The sequence below is a fragment of the Balaenoptera borealis genome, assembly GCF_965194805.1.
Source record: "Balaenoptera borealis genome assembly, chromosome: X".
NCBI lineage: Eukaryota > Metazoa > Chordata > Mammalia > Artiodactyla > Balaenopteridae > Balaenoptera > Balaenoptera borealis.
In genome coordinates this window covers 27,118,691-27,139,355 of record NC_138881.1, presented here as the reverse complement: position 1 = coordinate 27,139,355, position 20,665 = coordinate 27,118,691, and the positions used below count along the sequence as shown (strand labels likewise).

At 41.4% G+C, this 20,665-nt stretch overlaps 1 protein-coding gene across 5 annotated transcripts in view; it reads right to left on the bottom strand.

Moving 5' to 3' along the window:
- Positions 1-18,913, bottom strand: part of GK (glycerol kinase) — a 73,879-nt gene extending 54,966 nt beyond the window's left edge. For all 5 annotated transcript variants that reach the window (XR_014239759.1, XR_014239760.1, XR_014239761.1 and 2 more), the window contains exons 1-4: positions 18,707-18,913; positions 11,105-11,178; positions 8,841-8,947; positions 1,627-1,704 (exon numbers count right to left, since the gene is read on the bottom strand). Coding sequence is in view for 2 of the 5 variants with exons in the window: in XM_082378189.1 (XP_082234315.1) it covers positions 1,627-1,704; positions 8,841-8,947; positions 11,105-11,178; positions 18,707-18,784 (337 nt within the window). In the remaining 3 variants the exon portion in view is untranslated. The remainder of the gene's footprint in view (positions 1-1,626; positions 1,705-8,840; positions 8,948-11,104; positions 11,179-18,706) is intronic.
- Positions 18,914-20,665: the final 1,752 nt, after the last annotated feature.

The following is a 20,665-nucleotide window of genomic DNA, read 5'->3' as shown; positions in this document are numbered from 1 at the left end:
TCTAGAATTTCGATCTTTAAATTTCCATTTCTTTGCTAAGATTATCACTCATCTCAATGAATTCCTTGAACATGCAGATGATGGTTATTTTAAAGTCTGATAACTCTAATATCAGGATTTCTTATTGGTCTGCTTCTAATGTCAGTTGTTTCTTTTGGTTTTCAGTCATTCTGTTTTGAATGCCTGATATTTTTTAAATAGAAAACTAAAAATTGTAGAAGAAAAAGGAATGAGTAAATAAGCACATCTCAAAAAGTTTTTCTGGTAAAATATTTACTGAAATCCTTCACTTATGCATAACTTCAACTAACCTAGTTGCATTATTTTAAAATGACAACTCAAAGTCCAAAGCTGCATTTTTACAATTCAAAGTTTAGAGTTTAACAGGAACTTTCTGGTTCCTGTGAGTAGGCCCTTCCTTTCACGAGGGGGAAAACAAAAAGTAAAACCTTAACTAGTATAAGAAGTTGGCTAACATTGGTCTGTGAAAGAATACTCTCCTAGATACTAGTCATTAAAATTGTAATATCCTGCTTATATTCAAAATGGGCTGCTCATGAGAATGAGAACAAAATAAAGCTTTAAAAGAGGTACTTCTGTGTAAGAGAACCTTTGGTTGCAATTCTTTGACCTTTTTTGCATCTTGAATTTTTTATCACAGATACAGAAGACATACTAAATGCTTTCTTATAACACAACAACATTAAAGACCTTCATTTTTTATAAAGATTATTTCCAAAGGAATTCACACTACTCTTACAAGGCACCTTGTTCGTATATTTTCTGCTTGAATATCACTTTTTTCCAATCAATACTAAAGTAACTAAATATATTACTAAAGTAACTGTAAAGTAAAAAGAGCTCACTCTATAAATCATCCCATCTCTAACAACTTCTGCCTCCACTGTCCAACCCACAACCTGTTACTTTATTGACAAAAAAATTGTGCTTTGCTATTTGTGACAGAATAATGCCTTTTAGCGATTGTATATTTAGAACAAAACTTTCCTTTTAGCAAATGACAGTGTCATTCAGTGCTCAACTGTCATGTGCTACTAAGAGTGAGGCTAAAATATACCCATGGTTATTTACATTTAATAAGATGTGATATCTATTGGTGGTATATTTGAGATTGAGCTTTTGAATCCCTGCTGAAATAGCCAAGTTTGTAGCAGAAGGAGCTCAACTTTTGACATTTCATTTTCATAAGCTCAGCAGAGTCGATTCAAATTTCTAGATGGGAAGAACAAGTATACAAGTACTTTATGTAAAGGTAGAGAAGGGACTGGGGACATCTGTAATCTTGATTTTTGAGGGGAGGAGGAGGTGAGATCTCTTTCAGGTGTCAGAAACAGCAGGGATTATAAAAAGTTCTGGCAACACTGACTCATTTGTATAATACAAATTATCAGGAAGGGGCAAGCATAGGAAAGAGTTAATTCAAATTGGGAATAACTATCTGAAAATGGTAAATATATAACAACTCATTTCTTAGAGGACTCTTCAGCCCAACCCATGAGATTATAGGGAACATGACTACATGCTTTGTTAGCCAGATGTTTTAGTATGGCAACACCTGCAAGTGGAGAAAGGCCTTGAGTTTGACATCCATGCACAACAGCTTACCCACAGCATTGTAGAGAGGCTCTCCAGTTAACTTGTCCCAGACTACAGTGGTTTCCCTCTGGTTACTGACACCAATAGCTTTAAAGAGAAAGTTAAACAGAAAGGATTAAAAAAACAAGCAGAAATCTGAGGATAGTTCTCACTTTTTTTTTTTTTTTACAGGCACAACTAAACATAAAAATTTGAAAAAAAACATTTGGAACGTCTGTAGTGGTATTGAGTTGATTTTCTTTGACTGGCCCAGGAAAAGCGAACCACCAATGTCAACTACTTCTTTTTCTTTCTACAGACTTCTTCCTGCTTCACTACCAGCACACCATGACATGGACCCAGATCAATAGCCAAATGAAAGACTCGCAGGTTGCCTTATAAACAGGGAATGCAGTAACTTCCCAAATTTACGATACCCAATTTATCATGCTGAGGAGACCAACAATAACCTCATTCATTTATTTACTAACTGCCACAAGAAATTTCCCTCCATGTGTGTGTGTGCACACATGCCTGTATTTTAAGAAAATAGTCACAGATAAAATCCTTCATGCTGGGCAAACTCATATTATGCTTAGTTAGAAATTCAGTTTTCTACATGTATTTTAATAATATGTTACAAGACATAGAGTTTGAGGGACTCCCCTGGTGGCAGAGTGGCTAAGACTCCACTCTCCCAATGCTGGGGATCTGGGTTCGATCCCTGGTCAGGGAACTAGATCCCACATGCATGCCGCAACTAAGAGTTCGCATGCCACAACTAAGGAGCCCATGTGCCACAACTAAGGAGCTGGCGAGCCACAACTAAGGAGCCTGTGAGCCGCAACTAAGACCCAGTGCAACCAAAAAAACAAACAAACAAACAAAAGACAAAGAGTTTGAATCAGGCATAAGTACAGTATGTGATGGCAATTACATTATACTAACCTATATACAACTCAAGGGCTATAGTTACAGTAAGTTACTATAAGTAAAATACCATTCCATACCATCTTATTCAATTCGGCTTGATTTGGCTAAATTGGAGGTTCTCAGACTTGGTTGTACATTAGAATCAACTGCAGAGCTTTTAAAAAATACTGGTGCCCAGGCCCTGACCCAAATCTTCTGATTTAACTAACCTGGGGTAGCATCTGAGCATTGCTATTTTTTCTTAATACTCCCCAGGTGATTCTACTGTGCAGAGTTGCACAACTGGGCTAAAGGATGGAGCTTTTCCACAATTTAAGATTAGGACAGACCTTAAAGGCTACATAATCAACCCATCTTATGCTCAAATCTCTGGAATTGCCTGTTACGTGACCATTCAGACAGCACTTCTAGTGCAAGATACTCACTACCTCTCTCCAGGCAAACAAATCTCTACTTTACAGCTTTGCTATTTAAAAAGAATTCGTTTCCTCATTGCTTCCACCTATAGATCTTTGCTACATTCTTTGGAGATACAAAGAATAAGGTGAATCCTTCTTCCACATGTCAGTCTTTCACACTTGAAGCAGCTATTCTGTCCCTCCAGGCTTCTCTTCCCCTGTCTAGACTAAACAGCTCAATTTCCTTCCACTGCCCCACCTCCATAGGGCATGGTTTAAAGTCCCTTCACCACCTCTCCTAGGAACATGCAACTATCTGTCCAAATTACTCAAGCTGTACACCCAGAATAAGACATACTAGGAATGTTCTGACCAACAGAGAGCTGAAGGGGACCAGCAGCTCCCTTGTTCTAAATAATCTTTATCCAACGCAAATATACTTACTTTATTTAACACCTTTTCTAGAGGTATAAAGATGAATGAGATTCTACTACCAGGAAACCTAGAGGCATAGGGTAAAAGGAAGAGATTTGGGGGTGTTTTTTAAAAAATAGAAGGCCAAAAGGTCTGTAGGAATAAAGGAAGAGAAAGGAGAATGTGGGGGGAAAGGGGTCTGGAAATGAATGGGACACGGTCCTGATTCTTGTAGTGACAGGAGGGGATGGGATTAATACACAGGTGGAGGGAGGAGCCTCAGTAGGGCGGAAGGCTACTGCTTCCCTTGTGATGGAGGGAAGGGGGCAAGAGAGCCAGACATTAAGTACTGGGACAGGAAGTTGAGGAATTTAGACCCCAGAGCCTCAACTTTCTCTGTGAAGTAGGGCGCAAGGTTATCTGTTAAAACAGGGACTGTGAAGCTTGGGCGCTATTCAGTAGAGCTCAGGCTCTGAAGCCAGACTGCTGGGGTTCAAATTCCAACTCCTCTGCTTCCTAGCAGCATGATCCTGGGTCTCAGTTTTATCTTCTGTAAAATGGAGATGATAAAAGTTCCCATCTTACAGGGTTACAAAAAGGAAAACCTAAGTTAATGCATATTAAAACAGTGCCTGGGACATAGTACCCACTCCATAAATGTCACTTATTGCTGCCATTCATTGTCATCATTGTTACACAGAGACTGGAGTACCAGTTGCAAAGAATGGGACTGAGCTAAGTGGGACACATAAAGGAATTCCCCAGCAGCACTGTGGGCACAGCAGAGGCCAGAGACCTCGGCAGGACCTTGGCAATGGCTGTTAAGGTGGAGTATTGTGAACGTGATATGTGACAACTTTACAATGAGGGCTCACAATGAATTCATGGTCTACTAAACTCTCCTATTCTTCCCCACTGCATTAATTTCCCATTAACTAGCTGGCTGCTTCCTTAGTTGCAATCCTGGAGTTTCTTTTTTTTTTTTTTATAAATTTATTTATTTTATTTATTTATTTTTCGCTGCGTTGGGTCTTCGCTGCTGCCCGCGGGCTTTCTCTAGTTGCGGCGAGCGGGGGCTACTCTTCATGGCGGTGCATGGACTTCTCATTGCAGTGGCTTCTCTTGTTGTGGAGCATGGGCTCTAGGCGCGTGGGCTTCAGTAGTTGTGGCACGTGAGCTCAGTAGTTGTGGCTCGTGGGCTCTAGAGCGCAGGCTCAGTAGCTGTAGGCGCACGGGCTTAGTTGCTCCGCGGCATGTGGGATCTTCCCGGACCAGGGCTCGAACCCGTGTCCCCTGCATTGGCAGGCGGATTCTTAACCACTGCGCCACCAGGGAAGTCCCAATCCTGGAGTTTCTATTCTATGTCCTTCACGCTACCTTTCTTTATTGGCTCATTCTAACTGGTATCCAGAACATTATCTAGAGCTATTTCGATCTGATTCATTAGTCACAGGTTTCACTCTAACCACTTCTTCTTTCCCCTCTATCTTAATTTGGTTCCTTCGTGCCAAGCAAAATTGCTTTTCTTGCAGACAATCAAAGTCCAGTGAACCAGCTTCTCAGGATTCTCTTCCAGCCACAAACAAGTCTAGTACCGGTTTCTCCCGACACAGGCCTTATGCATTGCCTCTGAACTTCTGAACTTCTAATTGTGCTAATTTCTTGTCATTTTTACCCTAAAATCCTCTATGTTTTTCTATGTTTCTTAAAGAAAACTTTCCTGACTGCTAATCCCAGCACATGTGCTTCTCTTAATAGTTCCTAATTTTAATTCCTTCTTTTTCAGAATAACATGTTTAGGCTTTATAATCCTCCACCCTAGTTCACCTACCACAAGAGCAAATGAATGTGACATGCAAGTCTTTTAGCTACAGATACTAAAATCACTGGACAATATAAAACCCAACACGTTACTCTCGTATCTAGTAGGTCCATTCTTCATCCATATATTCGTTTTCAGGGGATTTTTTTCCTCAAAACTGAGTGTCACTAGTACAATTAACTAGTTAAATGCTATATTCAAAATCTGGTTAAATTTTCCTTAATATTGCCTGTGAAAAGTTATAATCACAGTTAAGAAAATATACTTAGAAAAAAGCCTTTGGAAATACTCCAGAATGTTATCATTGTTGTCTTGGTAGAATTATAGATGACATGCACCCTTATTTAAAAATGAAATTATAATTTCTAATTGGAACACATTTCTGGAGAAAACAACAACAACAACCCAATAAACGCACATAGCAAAACAATATGAGCCCCAGAGGAAGGCTCTGGGACTACTAAAGGCGCCACTGGGAAGAGGTGGAAAGCTTCCATGTCTGGCAGACGTGTGCTTGTGGCAAGTTATACCACTTGCAAGGGAGATGTGGCCATTGCTGGGAGGCCCTTTAGGACAAAGAGTGCCTTTCTGAGAGGCCGAGTCTCAGAGGCGAAGGAACGGTGGGTGGATGTGTTGGCTAGGGCGAGGCAGTGGGTGTGTGGGCTTCGCTGTCCTCTAAGGGTGTGAGAACTACTGTCTAACCTAATCGCTGAGGACTTGATGCCCTCAACTTTGTAACAGTGTATGTTGTATTTTGCTTGTATCTCATGAGGCAGGATGAATGAGACTATCTGGTACTGTAACTCTTTAGAGTTTGTATTTCCTTCAGTCCAGTGACAGGCAAACAGAGCGGCCCAGCTCTCTAAGCCAAGATGGAAAGAAGCAGCCTATTTACTTGTCTTGGGCTCACGTGAGCTGTTAAACTGGAAAGTGAACTTTAATTTTGGAGACACTGTTCATAGGGACCTGAAATCGACAAATTTTGGCAGATGAGGACAACTAAAACCAATGAAACAGGAGTTTGCCAAAGAAATACAACCAGCTATGATGAACTCAATGATTACCAGGTAAGATGATAAATGAATCACTCTTTAGCTGGAAAAAACTCATTTCTTTGCCACTTTGGAACCAAAAACTCAAGTGGTTTTTGAGGTTATTATCAGTGTGGCTCAGGAAAGAGAGCACTGGACCAGGAGACAGGGCAGTTGTGCTTTCATGTTATACCACCACTAAATAGCTACATGACCTGCAAAGGGTCCCTGTTCTCTCATTTGCAGCTAGGTCTAAGTGATGGAAGATCCTTTACAGCATTAGGGTTCTGTGACCTAGAGCTCTATATAGGCAAGCAAAAGCTTGGCCCTTGACAGTGCCAATTCAATAAATTATCTGGGAAAAAAAATTTTTAACACAACTGGCCTGGTATGGAGGGGCTTGTGGAACGTTCTCTTCCTTGGCCATAGGCTGGTAGTTGTTGAGAAGGAAGTGCTGGGTCACTTTGGTTCAGGTATGGGTTTCACACTGGCCAGACACAGAGGAGCGTAGAGCAGAGAGCTGTGTGCTCAGTATTCTTACAGACAGTGCAAGTGGAAGACAAGTGACCTGGACTGGAGTTATGTGTCATCTTCACGAACACCACAAAAACAAGAGAAAAAAGAATGCCACCTGAGTGGGTCCAGAGGGCCAACATGCCGCAGCCTATCTTACCTGAAAGGGAGGTAGAATGAAGTCAAAATCATGGCCAGTGGCTCTGGAATCTACATCCTGAACATGGCATTCCGCCACCTAGATTATTTACATCACTGGTAATGGATATTTCGACAACAGAGTATGCTACTGAATGCCTCTTACATGTTTACACTGTTTAGACCATGAAAGCTGTGAGGACAGTTCAAGGAAATTGACCAACAATCACTTTGACACAGGACTCATCTAAACCTTGGTGAATGCAACTCTAAAAGAAGTTTGAGGTACTTCACTTAGATGTAGGGATAAAATGAAGGTAGGATATTAGAAAATTGTTAACAAAATATCAAATCGTACATGGGTATTTCTTTTAAAAATCTGCAGTAACAGAAATATCACTGTTACAATTTTCCATTAATCTGTGATTGGATTAACATGTTTCCCCCATTGGACACTGGCACGACCCTGTTTGTGCTCCACTCTTCCCCTAGCACACCTAGCACATCGTAGGCACTCTGAGTTTGCTGAATGACTGGTTTTGATTATACTTAGCCTTTTTTTAAGTGAGTCTTATTTATACAAATAAGGGAAAGACTGAAAAAAAATCAATGTTTCAACACAGGAGTGCTGGTAAATTTCAGAGCCAAGATGACGTGAGTTAAGGAACCACCACCACCACCAACTGATGGTTCCCCCTATCTATAGTCAAATTACCTAAGAAAGAAAAAAAAAGTAGCCCTTGAATGATGAACTTGAAAAATTTAAACTCTAAGGAGATGGCAATTACCACATTATGCTTCCACCCTTTACACTAGTAGCATATCAATTTTAGATGACTGGGTTATTTTTTTCTCCCTTATGAATGATGCAAAGCCAAATTCAGGTAGATATTCTATTTAAACTACTAGGAATTAAAGGGAGATACTTGTAATAACCTAACACTCTCAGACAATTATTTAAGGGAGATTTCAAAAGTGAAGTGCTCTGATTTCTAACAACCTCCCGCCTCCCCAAGCTGTTCCTTATTCTAGTCTTTCTCTCCCCAGTAAAGGGCATCCCTGTCCATCCAGGAGCTCCAGCAAAAACCCCAAGCCTCATCTGTGACCCATCCCTTCCCCCACCCTACTACTCTCTCTGCTACCCTGACATCCAATCCATCAGCAAGTTCTGGCCCTTTCTCCCCACCTCCACTGCTACCACTGTCAATCAAGTCATCGTCCTCTCTCTCAGGACTTCCACGGCGGCCTCCACACTGGTCTCCTTGTGTCCATACTTATGCCTTTACTGTTCACTCTCCACACTGTTCCACACAGCAGGCAGGAAGTTGTTTTTAAACTGCAAGTCAGATCCTGTCACCCCCTATGGCCTTGCTTAAAGTCTTCTCATGGTTCCCTGTGATACTAAGAATAACATCCAAACTCCTAACTGTGGCCGACAAGGCCCCATCCACTTCTCAGATTTCAGTTCCTTCTGAAACCCCTTACCCACCCACCCTCACCTGTCACCCTTCTTCCACTGTATTTTTGACATGCTGGCCTTCTTTCTGATCCAGGAATGGGCCAAAATTATTCCCACCTCAGGCCCTTTGCATGTGCTGCTTTCTTTTCCTGAAACATTTTCCCCCCAGATATTTGCATGGCTGGCCCCTTTTGGCCTTTGACACTGCAGCAAAAGTGTCACCTCCTCAGAGAGGACTTCTCTGGCCTTCCAATCTAAAGGAAGCCTCTCTATGCACACTGTAGCATATCACTGGGTTTTACTTTCTGTATGGAACTTTATCTGCATCTGAAATTAGCTGGTACTTATCTGCTCTTATTGTTGGTCTCACCCCCACCAAAATAAAAGCTTCATGAGAACAGGGACCTAATCTTCCTGTTTATTGTTGTATCCTCAGTTCTCAAAGAAATGCTTGCCACTGCATGGGCACTCAAGTATGTGCTGAATGAATGAATTTAATTGAGATAATCATATATAGAGTAAAATAGTAAAAATACCTTTTATGTTGGAAATATCAATATTGAGCTGGCCAAGTTTCTCACACGTTTTCTCTATACACTCATAGACAGAATGCAGAATTTCCTTAGGGTCCTGCTCCACCCATCTTCAAACAAAAGAATGTATTTCGTTAGTCCACAAGAGAGCAAGACAGATATAATTTATTTCTCTAGAGATGTTCACTTATGAGGGAGTGGCTGCATAAATTGAAGAAAATCAGATAAGCAAAGCATACCCAATATTCTAAAGAAATGATTTAAAGAAGAGCCTATTTACTTTACATTTTTTATTATTCTTCATACAGTAATTAATCATTTGAAAGGAGGTAAGTAATACCAGGCCACAAATAGCAAATATTCTACGTATTTTTAAATTATTTTTCAAATCCAATAAGCAACTGGTTCCCCAATTCTTTATATTCTGTGGGTGTGATGAATTCTGATGTACTATCTTTATGTTTCACTAGTCATTAGTCATTTTTAAACAGACTAGATATAGATATTATTCTTTTGATACATTGATTTCATTTACTTACTTATATATTTGTGTATTTATTTATTTATGAAGTAAAACAAATTCTAAAAAGTCAAATAAGTATACTAATCTCTTTTGTCATTTTATTTCCTAAAATGTTTTGTTAGAATTTAGGGAAAAAATTTACATTCCTTCCAATAACTATTTCATGTAGACAAGTGATTGGTCCCAGTTTTCAGACCCAATCCCAGTGCAATTGTGGTTAAGGTACAAGGATCTCAGAAGGATGAATGGCTCATAATAAATGAAAAGGAAGAATACCTGGGAGAAACAAATGGCATACTTTTTCTACGCAAAAGTAGAAATGACACAAGTTAAAAGAATCCTATGCTAGAATCTGGAAGTAGCAAGGGAATTCCAAATGCCTTTCTTCTCTGCCTTCCTCAGGCCTGCCTGGCTTTCCTGAGCTTTGAGTTCTGTCTCTAAATTCTCTTTTTCCAAAACCCAATCTCCTTCCACATATTTCTAATTTTTGTCCCTCCAAGTCTAGCTGTTCTCTCTCTAAATTGCACTGGGATCAGGCCTGTGGACGGTCATTCTAATGCTGCTAACATATCAATAGCTTTTATTACTAAACAAAGGAATTCTCTAAAACCTAGGAGAAAATTTTTAATGGAAAATTTGGTAAGACACTGTTTTCCCTCTCTTTCTTAAATTGAAGTAAATTTTACGATGAAATGAACAGATTGAAAGCACACAATTTGTTGAGTTTTAACAAATGTATATACCAATCTAACTAACACCCCAGTCAAGATATAGAATATTTCCATTGCTCCAGAAAAGTTCTTTCATGCCTCTTTCAAGTCAATCCCACACTCCACAGGCAACCACTTTCCGGATTTCCATCATCCTAATTAGTTTAGCCTCTTCTTGAATTTCAGATAGAGCCACGCAGGATGTATTCTTTTGTGGCCAGCTTTTTTCACTCTCCAGGATATCAAAGAGATTCAACCATGTCATTGCATGTATCAGGTCACTTTTGAAAAACTGTCAAACAGTATTTCATTGCTATCGTTCTACTGATGGCAGACATTTGAGGGGTTTCCAGTTTGGGCTAGTATGAACAAAGCTACTATAAACATTCATGTAGATAAGTCTTTCTATAGGCATATGCTTTCATTTCTCTTGGATAAATTCCTAAGAGTGGAATGTTGCAGATGTATGACTAATTTTATAAGAAACTGCCACACAGTTTTTCAAAGTGGTTGTATTATAAATATCAAATTTTAAATAAAATACTGTATAATATATGTATATGTACTATATAATACATATATATAAGTAGTAATATCACAATTACTATATATGAACATTATTCCCCAAAAGGATGATTTTAGTATTAGATAAGATATATGAATGTTTTTTTAAAAACATATCTTTATTTAAGGAAAAAACCCTTACATGCAAATCAGCAAAGCAGCAGTTTGGCAATGATGGAGACACAGAACTAAATGATTTCAAAGTCAACGTGGAATTTCTGATATCTAATACTCCTTTGCTTTATTACTTCATTATCGCTTCCTTTTGTCACTGAATTCCTAAGCCATCAATCATCCACATGTTTTTGCTGAGCTACCAAGTTACTGCTTCTTTTTTTGACTAATACCTATCCCTCACGTCTTCTCAGGAGGGTGTTTGGTTAAGTTTACTTTACAAAAGCACAGGGCAGGCGGGGTGAGATGGACTAATAAACATGATGTACCTTTACATATGAAATTGGGAAACATACCCTTCTCTTGGAAACTCTTGTTTTATTTCCACTTGATGATGACTAAGTAGTTCGGCTGTTTTTGAATTGAAAACCTGAAAAATATATTGCAATATTAGGGTAAAAATGCAGGTAGAGAGCAGAGATGTTTAAAAGTTATTCAGCAACTGAAGTTCTTATTCACTGATAGAAAAATCATTTCAGATGAAATGCCTTACAAGATGTTCTACTTTCTCTTCAGATAGAATCATGTAAGTTATGATGTAGCTTCAGAAATAATAACTTCTCTTTAGATAAATGAAAATCTATTAAAGATAAAGCTAAAGAGGCAATTCCTCATTCTTTAAAACAAATGGTTCCAGGTGTAGGAAATTTAATACATCAACCAATTAATAGTATGGATTTCTTTTAGAGAATAGGAAAACCAAAAATAAAAGAGAGCTGGCCAAATGCTGATAGTGATAGTATAAGGTTCCATTCTGCATCCACCTTGGATGTGGAGACAGGAGTCATAGATGCCCAGGCAGGAAAGTATACTGTGTAAATTCCTTTGAAGGGAAGTGTAACAATGCGTCTAGCTCTTAGGAGAGGTAAGTAGAGCCATATCAGCAGGGGGAGAAGAGTACCGTGGCATCAAGCTGAGTGCTCTCTGTGACATGCTTGTCATGAATTGCTGACCCTTGATGATAAAACATTAAAACCAATGAATGAAAGCTACCAAAGAAGAAGTGCAGTACAAGCCTCCACAAATTTAAAACCACTAAAACAACACTTCTTAAAAACTTAGCAACCTTTTTTTCAGATATATTTATTTCTCACCTGGGTGTACCTATATTTAAGTATCAAATTACTTAGTCTTTCAGAGTAAGGATTCATATTTTAATTAAAACTAACTTCCAAAATCACTATAATTGCAGCAGTAAAGTCACATTCAATTAAGAAAGTGTTTCCAGGCCTAGGTTTCCTGTGGGAGAAAATTACTTGCTGAATGCAGACTAACAAAGAAAGTAATAAGGGAAAACACACAGTGGGTGGGGTTGCTGCTCCCCTCCCTCCCCACCACACACATCATTTTTGGGGGAGGAAGTAATAAACATAATGAAAGCAAGAAGGCAAATCCTCAAGTCCTTTGAGGAGATAAAATATCTTGCAGGGCAAAGGTTAACTTGATACATCATAAATAAAAGGCACTTGGCTGACGCCCATGTAATAGCCCAGTAATTTACAACTTAGCATTGGGTAGGTCTCTAGGATGTCCATTCCAATTGTCCCATTTTATTTGCTGAAGCATCTCTAGGGCCTAGAATAGTGCCTGGCATAGGGTTTGATAATCAATAAATATTTGTTGAGTATCTAAAAAACTGTGGTCTATCAGGTACTTATTAGAAAAAATTACTAAATAAAATGGGAAATGGGGACTTCCCTGGTGGTGCAGTGGTTAAGAATCCGCCTGCCAATGCAGGAGACACGGGTTTGAGCCCTGGTCCGGGAAGATCCCACATGCCATGGAGCAACTAAGCCAGTGCGCCACAACTACTGAGCCTGCGCTCTAGAGCCCACGAGCCACAACTACTCAGGCCGCGTGCCACAATTACTGAAGCCCGCACACCTAGAGCCGGTGCTCCCAACAAGAGAAGGCACCGCAATGAGAAGCCCATGCACCGCAACGAAGAGTAGCCCCTGCTCGCCGCAACTAGAGAAAGCCCGCGCAGCAATGATGACCCAACAGAGCCAAAAATAAAATAAATAAAATAAATAAATTTTTTTAAAAAATCACCAGTTCTGTATTCATCTCTAAGCCCAAATCCTGTCTCAGTTCCAGATTTTGTTTTTGGTGGGGGAGGGCAATTAAAAACTGAAGAAACAACTTCACATAGGAAAGGAATTCATCACAGTGCAGGCGCATAGCATAAACCCAAAAGATGTTACCACTACTGCTGCTACTACTACTACTGCTACTTATTATTATTATTATTACTACTACTGCTACTATTACTACTTCTATTATAAGAGGAGAATTAGAATTAGAAGTCATTAGCTCTATATTTACCATTGTGCTTAAATCATGGTCAATTGCAGATTTGGAGGAGGGGGACAGTTAAAAAGCTGAAGAAACAAAGAAAATTACTTCTATAAAAATTGTTTCAAAAGGACTTTCTGAAACAACACATGCCTTCTGTCTCAGCAGAAGGGGAGTAGTGGAGAGACGAAGACAAAATGCAGTCCTTACTAAGTAACTGTCTTTCACGCTTGCCTCACTCACCCTATGACTAACTCAGCCATCCCATCATAAACATGCATTCACTTCCCTCCCCACGTGGTTTCCCCATTAGCCTACTCGTGCCATACTCAACTTTACTGTGTGATAAGTAAGATATTCTTCAGGAATATAAACTCTGTCTCTAAAACACTATGTAAATTTGCAGGACCTAAAATAAAAATACTAGCTACAAACATGTTACATTGCAAACTTGACCACAGAAGGCATAATGGCATCTTCCAACAAGCCACAGAAGTAAACACAGCAAATGGCATTATATTTTTCCTAAAAAAGGAAATTATATTAAATAGCATATTCATACATCTAACATAGCTATAGTTGCCAAATTCAACTTTTTCCAAGACCCCGCAAGTTCTCCCTTTCTAGTCTTTCAGTCCAAGAGTTGTAGTCAACACATCAAGCCCTGGAGGCCTCTCTCTGCTGATGTCTATTCATGTAATGAGCACCGACCAGACGCCAGATGCTGTATTAGGCTTTGGAGAGGGGAAAAAAAGACACCATTCTGCCCCTCAAGGAACTCAAAACTGAAGGCTCTGAACATTTACGCTTATGAGACAAGAGGACAAGAGAGTGTGGCAGCTCTCTGATGAGAACATGTTCTTGCCATGTCTGTAATGTGATGGGCAAGAAAACTAACCAACTTAGTGGGGGCGGGGAACACAAAAGAATCACGGTTACATTTATTATAAGAGGGGCCTCATTTGAGCTATGAGCCAAATTAGTTTTACCAAATTTACTGTTCATTAGTTCCTGGCCCTTAATGGGTGCCTAATACTTATGTGCTGGATACATAAATGAAAGAAAGAAAGCGGAAATCTATCCCTTAACCTTGAGATCTCTAAGTATGATGAGACAACCGGGGTCAAGGCAATGTTTCCTGCCAAAATAAGCACGGAGCTACAATTCAAGTCATTCTTCATAGATGCTGGCTATTGGAACAAAATGGTTACGCAACCATTAGCCATGGTGACTACACCTAAGCCCTGCCCAGGCCCTGCTTAATCTGAGTCACAAGATGATCCAAACCAGCAGTACTTTTTCAAAGGCAACAATTTTTTACATATTGTGAAACCTGTGTCTAAGTACGTTTTTCTTGGTGAAGATTCATCTGTGACCATGATCAGAACTGGTAAATGGCCTTCCCCAGCCTCCCATCTTCCCTTCACAGTGCAGTCAGCCCTCCATATCCACGGTTCCGTTTCTGTAGATTCGACCAGCCGCAGATCAAAAATATTTTTTAAAAAATTCCAGAAAGTTCCAAAAAGCCAAACTTGAATTTGCCCTGTGCCTAGCAACTATTTACATGGCATCTACGTTGTATTTACAACTACTTACATAGTATTTACATTGTGTTAGGTTTAAATAATCTAGAGATGATTTGAAGTATATGGAAGGATGTGCATAGGTTTTATGCAAATAATGCACCATTTTATTATATAAGGGACATGAGCATCCTAGGATTTTAGTATCCAGGGGGGTCCTGGAACCAGTCTCCTAGATACCGAGGTTTGACTGTACTCAGGTTTAGCTCGGGAGCCTAAGGCAGGAGGTGTTAGGAGGATAGTCTTCTGACTGTGACAGACCTGGACTTGAATCCCAGTTCCACGTTCCTCTGTAACCTTGGGCACACTCTTCAGCACGGTCTAATCATCTGGGTAAAGGAGCTTAATAATACTACCTACATCATATTTATTATGAGGATTAAATGAGATAACGCTGGAAAAGTCCTCAATGCAGTGCCTGACACATTTCAAGTCACAACACATTCTAAGCCTTTGTTTTTTGGGGTTTTTTTAACAGTCAACTTAATGGGGAAAAAATAAAGTTACCAAATTAAAGAAGGAAGTTGACTGTTCAAGCTGAAGCTTTTGTCTTATGAAGAAATGGCTCCTCCTTTAAACCTGTTACACTAATTCTCTTTCCAAGAAGTTCCTACTCTGCAATCTGGGTAAACACATGCCAAGCCCAGTTCACTTTCCTATCAGACAAGTTGGAAATTTTCCTTTGGTACAAAACACATGCATAGGGTCCCAAGATTTAAGTCTTTGACAACTAGAGGAAGAAACGAACATGTTCTAAAATTGCAGGTCCAAACGTAAAATAGATAGCTACTGGGAAGCAGCCGCATAGCACAAGGAGATCAGCTCGGTGCTTTGTGATCACCTAGAGGGGTGGGATAGGGAGGGTGGGAGGGAGGGAGATGCAAGAGGGAAGAGATATGGGAACATATGTATATGTATAACTGATTCACTTTGTTATAAAGCAGAAACTAACACACCATTTAAAAAAAAAAAGAAAAAAAAAAAGAAATTAAGTAATCAAACATACCTAAATCAGAGAGTTTTAACATTTTTTGACAAGATAAAAAAGAAAACCAGATTTAAAATTCAGTTGACCTATAAAAATCTATTCAACAAATATGTATAAAGTGCTCCCTGTAGATACAACAGGTGTTCATTTGTCATGTTGACCAAGATATTTTAAGGAATACAAAGATGAACAAGTCTTAAAAAGGAGGTTCCTGCTTTCAAGTACAGCAGATATACAATAACACGAAGTAGGTGCTAAGAGCTATTAACAGATAAAAAAGAATGCTATAGGAAGGGGGGGAAATTCTGACTAAGGGTTTGAGGAAGACTTCTACCAAGAGATGGCAGTTGAGTACAATTTGGAGGTAGAGTACAATTTGGAGGTAAAATTTGGAGTAAAATTTGGAGGTAGAGCACAATTTCAAGAAGCAGATATGGGAAATTTTCACAGGGAGGAGGCATTTCCCTTGGATGAAAGAACATGAATAAAGAAATCTTGTGTCCCTTATGGGAGAAAGCCAATATAGCTAGCATAGAAAAAGGGAAAAGAAAGCTTAGCAAGGTTATTGGTCTTGTGAATGTTGAATGAGATATGACAATTTAATGAATAATGGTCAGGAAATTATTTTAATACCTTTCACTCTATAAGCTTCCTTATGACAGTTCTTATCTGCTGTATTCTTTCCTGAGAAGGTAAGCAAATATTTTTGAGTCATAATTACAACGTGGAACAATATGACTAGAACAACTCCTTGGGAATCACCTTGTGACTGAAGCACTTATTCAGCAAATCTATTATCTGTATTTTGTAGGGAGTGCTTTAGCAAACCTCTTTCCTTATAACCAAGGGAAAAAAAAAAAACCCTTTCTAAACCATTCCCAAGTTTTTCTCTACTTCACACAGGTAGCCTTTTATCTACCTCTGAAGCTTTCTTGCATAGTTGTTTCTCAAGCAGCAGGAAACTTTATTGATCAACTTTTAAACATCATTGTATAAGCAGGATGGGAACCTTCTGAATGTGTACCTTAGCTTACTCACTGAGATCAAGCCACAGTAAACAGCACCCAACTTTTTTAAAGGCTCATGACACTGAACAACTGATTGTGATGATACGAAGTTTTCATTCCTTCCCCACCAATGCAGAAAGATGCCTCTTGGGAAACAAGATCTGAGGGACCAGGAACAACCTGCAGTAGATAAAGAAGATTGCTGGGCTATAGGGACAGCAACAGTGAAAAGTCAAAAGGAAGAAAGGCACAGTCAGGCTGGCAACTAAAAAGGCAGCCTACAGAGTTATGAAATATTTTACCCACTTTCATAGAGGGCAAAGGCTGCATAAACTTGAGAACAACTGCCATGTTTGGTTTGGCCCCTACAATCCATTAGGAACTAGGTGCCAACATTTAAGAACAGGAAGATTTTACTGAAAACTCTAGACTACCAGCTTTTCTTAAAGAATTTGAAGATCTGGCAGCACGGGGCTAGTGTTCCTGCCTGGCAGCTATAGGTTTCCCCTTAGCCTGAGTCTGCTCTCCAGTCTGCCCTCCTCCCTCTACCTGCCTGGCCCCTGCAGGCATTTGTGTGGGCAATTCTTGAATACGGCTTCAAAACTCAACCCACAGTTAGCTCACTGTCTTAATGGTCTTTCTTAATTTGGGAAGATGGCAGTGAGGATTGTGTATTTTATTAATCAAATCCAGTTAGGCTAAGTTTCTTACTTATGATTCAGGATTACTTTATAGACACTTATATGAAAATAAGACATAGTGAAACCTGCCCTGGGTGATCAGAAGGTAAACAATGTAAGAGACGGTAGAATTATGTCTTGGCAGCTCAAACCAGGGTAAGTCATTAAATAAGAACCAAGCTAAAACTGGACTGAAGGCTTTTGACTTTAGACAAGAGAGATGAGTATCAACATGAAGGTACAAATGCAGGTTTTGGTCAAGTGGTCAACTAAACAGAGCTCTGAAAAATATACATATACTGTATGTACAATGTATACAGACAGTATATATACATACTAAATAATGCATGAAAACATGATTTGAGACAAAGAAGTGAAGAGGGAGCTAAGTAGTCATTAAATATTTACATCAACTTGCCAGATTAGTCAAATGTCCACTGAAAGCATGGGCTCTTAAACAACAATAGTTTTTTAAAATTACTTTTAAATTATCTTACTGAAGTCAGTGCTAGATCACTTTAAGAGCAAGTTTCCTAATTGCCCAAAACAAATTAATTAGCAGAAAGTCACTTAAATAGCACTCCATTATGGCAAAACTCTGCTGTCAGACACGGTAAATAAAAAGAGAAGTAGAATTTCCCTGTCGCTTTATGCTGTGAAGCGCAGAGAGGACAGTCATCTTTGCAATGGGCAAAGTATCAGAACTGAAATTTACGAATCTTCGCAATTAAATAAAGATTCTGGTAAAAGCAGTGTAGTGTGACTTTTTCCTAATGTGCTCTGCCACTCGCCGCCCCGCCCCCCGCCTTAGCATTCTACCTTCTGCAATGTCTGTGGGAGAGAATGACAAGGCATCATCACGCTAATACTATATTCGTTCCACCACTCCAAAGGACGCTGTTAGGCTACCACAGCCGTGACACAGCTTCCCCCATCCAAGGACGTCCTGCTCCCGGCAGGCCAAATGCTTCTGGGGAAGACTGCAGCAGCGGTCAATGTGGCCACCTGTCCCTGGCTGCAGGCGGGCTGCTCTGCACGGACGCTCGACGAGTCCTAGCTCCCTTCGGGGGAGGAGTCCCCCCATTAGAAGGCGGCCTGGTTCCTCCTTCAAGGCCAGGGCTGCTCAGCTCAGCCGCGGGGGTCTCGAGAGGCCGCGTTCCCCCAGGCCCGGGCGGGGCAGCTCCAGCGTGGCAAGTCCCGCTCCGGGGCTCTTGGCCTCCTTCTCTTGCCTGGCGGCCGGGGCCCCGGGCCGTGGGAAGAACGGGATGGGGACGCGACACCCAGCCCCGGCGTTCCAAGGCTCCCGCCCCGGTTCATCACCTCCTCAGGGGCACCCCGGGCTCACCAAAAAGCGCGTCGAGCTGGTGCCCTGGTCCACTGCTCCCACCAATGGCCCCAAAACTGCTTTCTTCGCGGCTGCCATGAAACCAGCTTGGGGTCGGCGGGCGGTCGCGGCCCGTTTCCCTGGTGACGGCGGCGGGCGGGGAAGGGGCGGGATGCGAGTCGGGAGGTCCGGGTGGCCGGCAGCAGTAGATGGCTCGGATCGCGCTCGGGCGGCCCCTTTACCGGCGCGGAGCCTTCTCACCCCGCCCCTCCAGCCCAGGTCCCGCCCCCACCAGCATTCCCCAGGACTCCGGGGGTGGGGCGGAGGGGGGGCGCTGTCTGCCTGGCCGACCAATTACCGAAAGCGGAAAGAGAAGGAACATTCAGACAATCTGAGGTAGCTAGACGTCACGGGGGCGGGGCCTGGGCGCGGCGGAGGCGGTGGCCCGCGCGGCAGGTCACGTGGGCCCGGCGACCAGGCGGCCAAGCCGGCCAGGCCGGCCTGCCGCAGGTCCGGGGCTGAGGCAGGTGGTGCCCACGGTCAGGGAGCGTCTCTGGCCCGCGGAAAGGGCACAACCCTACCAGCGCCCTGGGGCTTCCGCTCGCGGATGGGTCCCAAAGTGCAGAACTGCTTGTTCCTCTGGTGGGCTGTGCAGAGCAAGACGTGAGTCACTCTTTGGACCGACCCTACCGGGCCTTCCCGCGCTTCCCACGCCCCGCCCACTTCCTGGTTCCTCGTCCAAGAAAAGAATAATCCCCTCTACTGGGACTGACCCTATGTAGTGTCACCTTCAGGAGCAGCGCAAATCCTTCGCCTTTGGAGGCTTTTCAGGGATAATGAACGAGGAAGTTCTTTCGGATTAGCGTTTAAGGGAAGCGTTCAAAATCAACCTTCTGGGGCTTCCCTGGTGGCGCAGTGGTTGAGAATCCGCCTGCCAATGCAGGGGACACGGGTTCGAGCCCTGGTCTGGGAAGATCCCACATGCCGCGGAGCAACTAGGCCCGTGAGCCACAATTACTGAGCCTGCGCGTCTGGAGCCTGTGCTCCGCAACAAGAGAGGCCGCGATAGTGAGAGGCCTGCGCACCGCGATGAAGAGTGGCCCCCACTTGCCGCAAGTAGAGAAAGCCCTCGCACAGAAACGAAGACACAACACAGCCATAAATAAATAAATAAATAAATAAATAAATAAATAAATAAATAAATAAATAAAATTAAAAAAAAATCAACCTTCTGGGGTCATCAGTAGACTATCCGGAAAGAAGTCGCCGGGTTCCTCCCTGTCCTGATGCGCCCTTGCTCCTCGCTTGACCTCAGTCTGATGTCCCCTCCCTCACACGCCCTTTTCCTCTCCCTCCGGTAAATGATGTGGACAGCAAAAGGAGAAAAGAGTCCTGCTTATCTGACCTTGAATTTACCTTGCTGGATTCTCTTAGATCCTATGTTCCAGGAGTTTTCAAACTCTGGACCGAGACCCAATGTGAGAAATAGCTTACAAAACAACCCCGGGCCTGTGTGCTGGTGTGTGTGTGGTGGTGGTGGGGCGTGTGCGTGCGCGCGCGGGCGCGCATTTATTTATAATTTATATAGTTACATATATATAAATACATTTTATACATTTTTACATATATTTTAAATGTTTCCAAAACAATATCCTTCAATGCTATGCATTCTGTATCTTTTTTATTCTATTGCATATCATTTTTTTAAAAATGCTGGTTGAAAAATCACTAAATTGATTTTGTAAACCAGCATGCTCAATCAATTTCAAAAGCATTGTACTATTCCCACTCTCGCATTTTTTTCCACCCCATTTCCCCAATCTCTCACGGTTCTGGAACATCATTTCTATTTTTCCCCCCTCTCGCCTTCCTCTACACCACCTCACTTACTCATCTCTGTGTTTACAGTTTTACAACTCTTGCTCTGGAAGCAAATTTTCCTATACTCTGTCTAGAAATCGAATTCTAGTGTTCCAGATG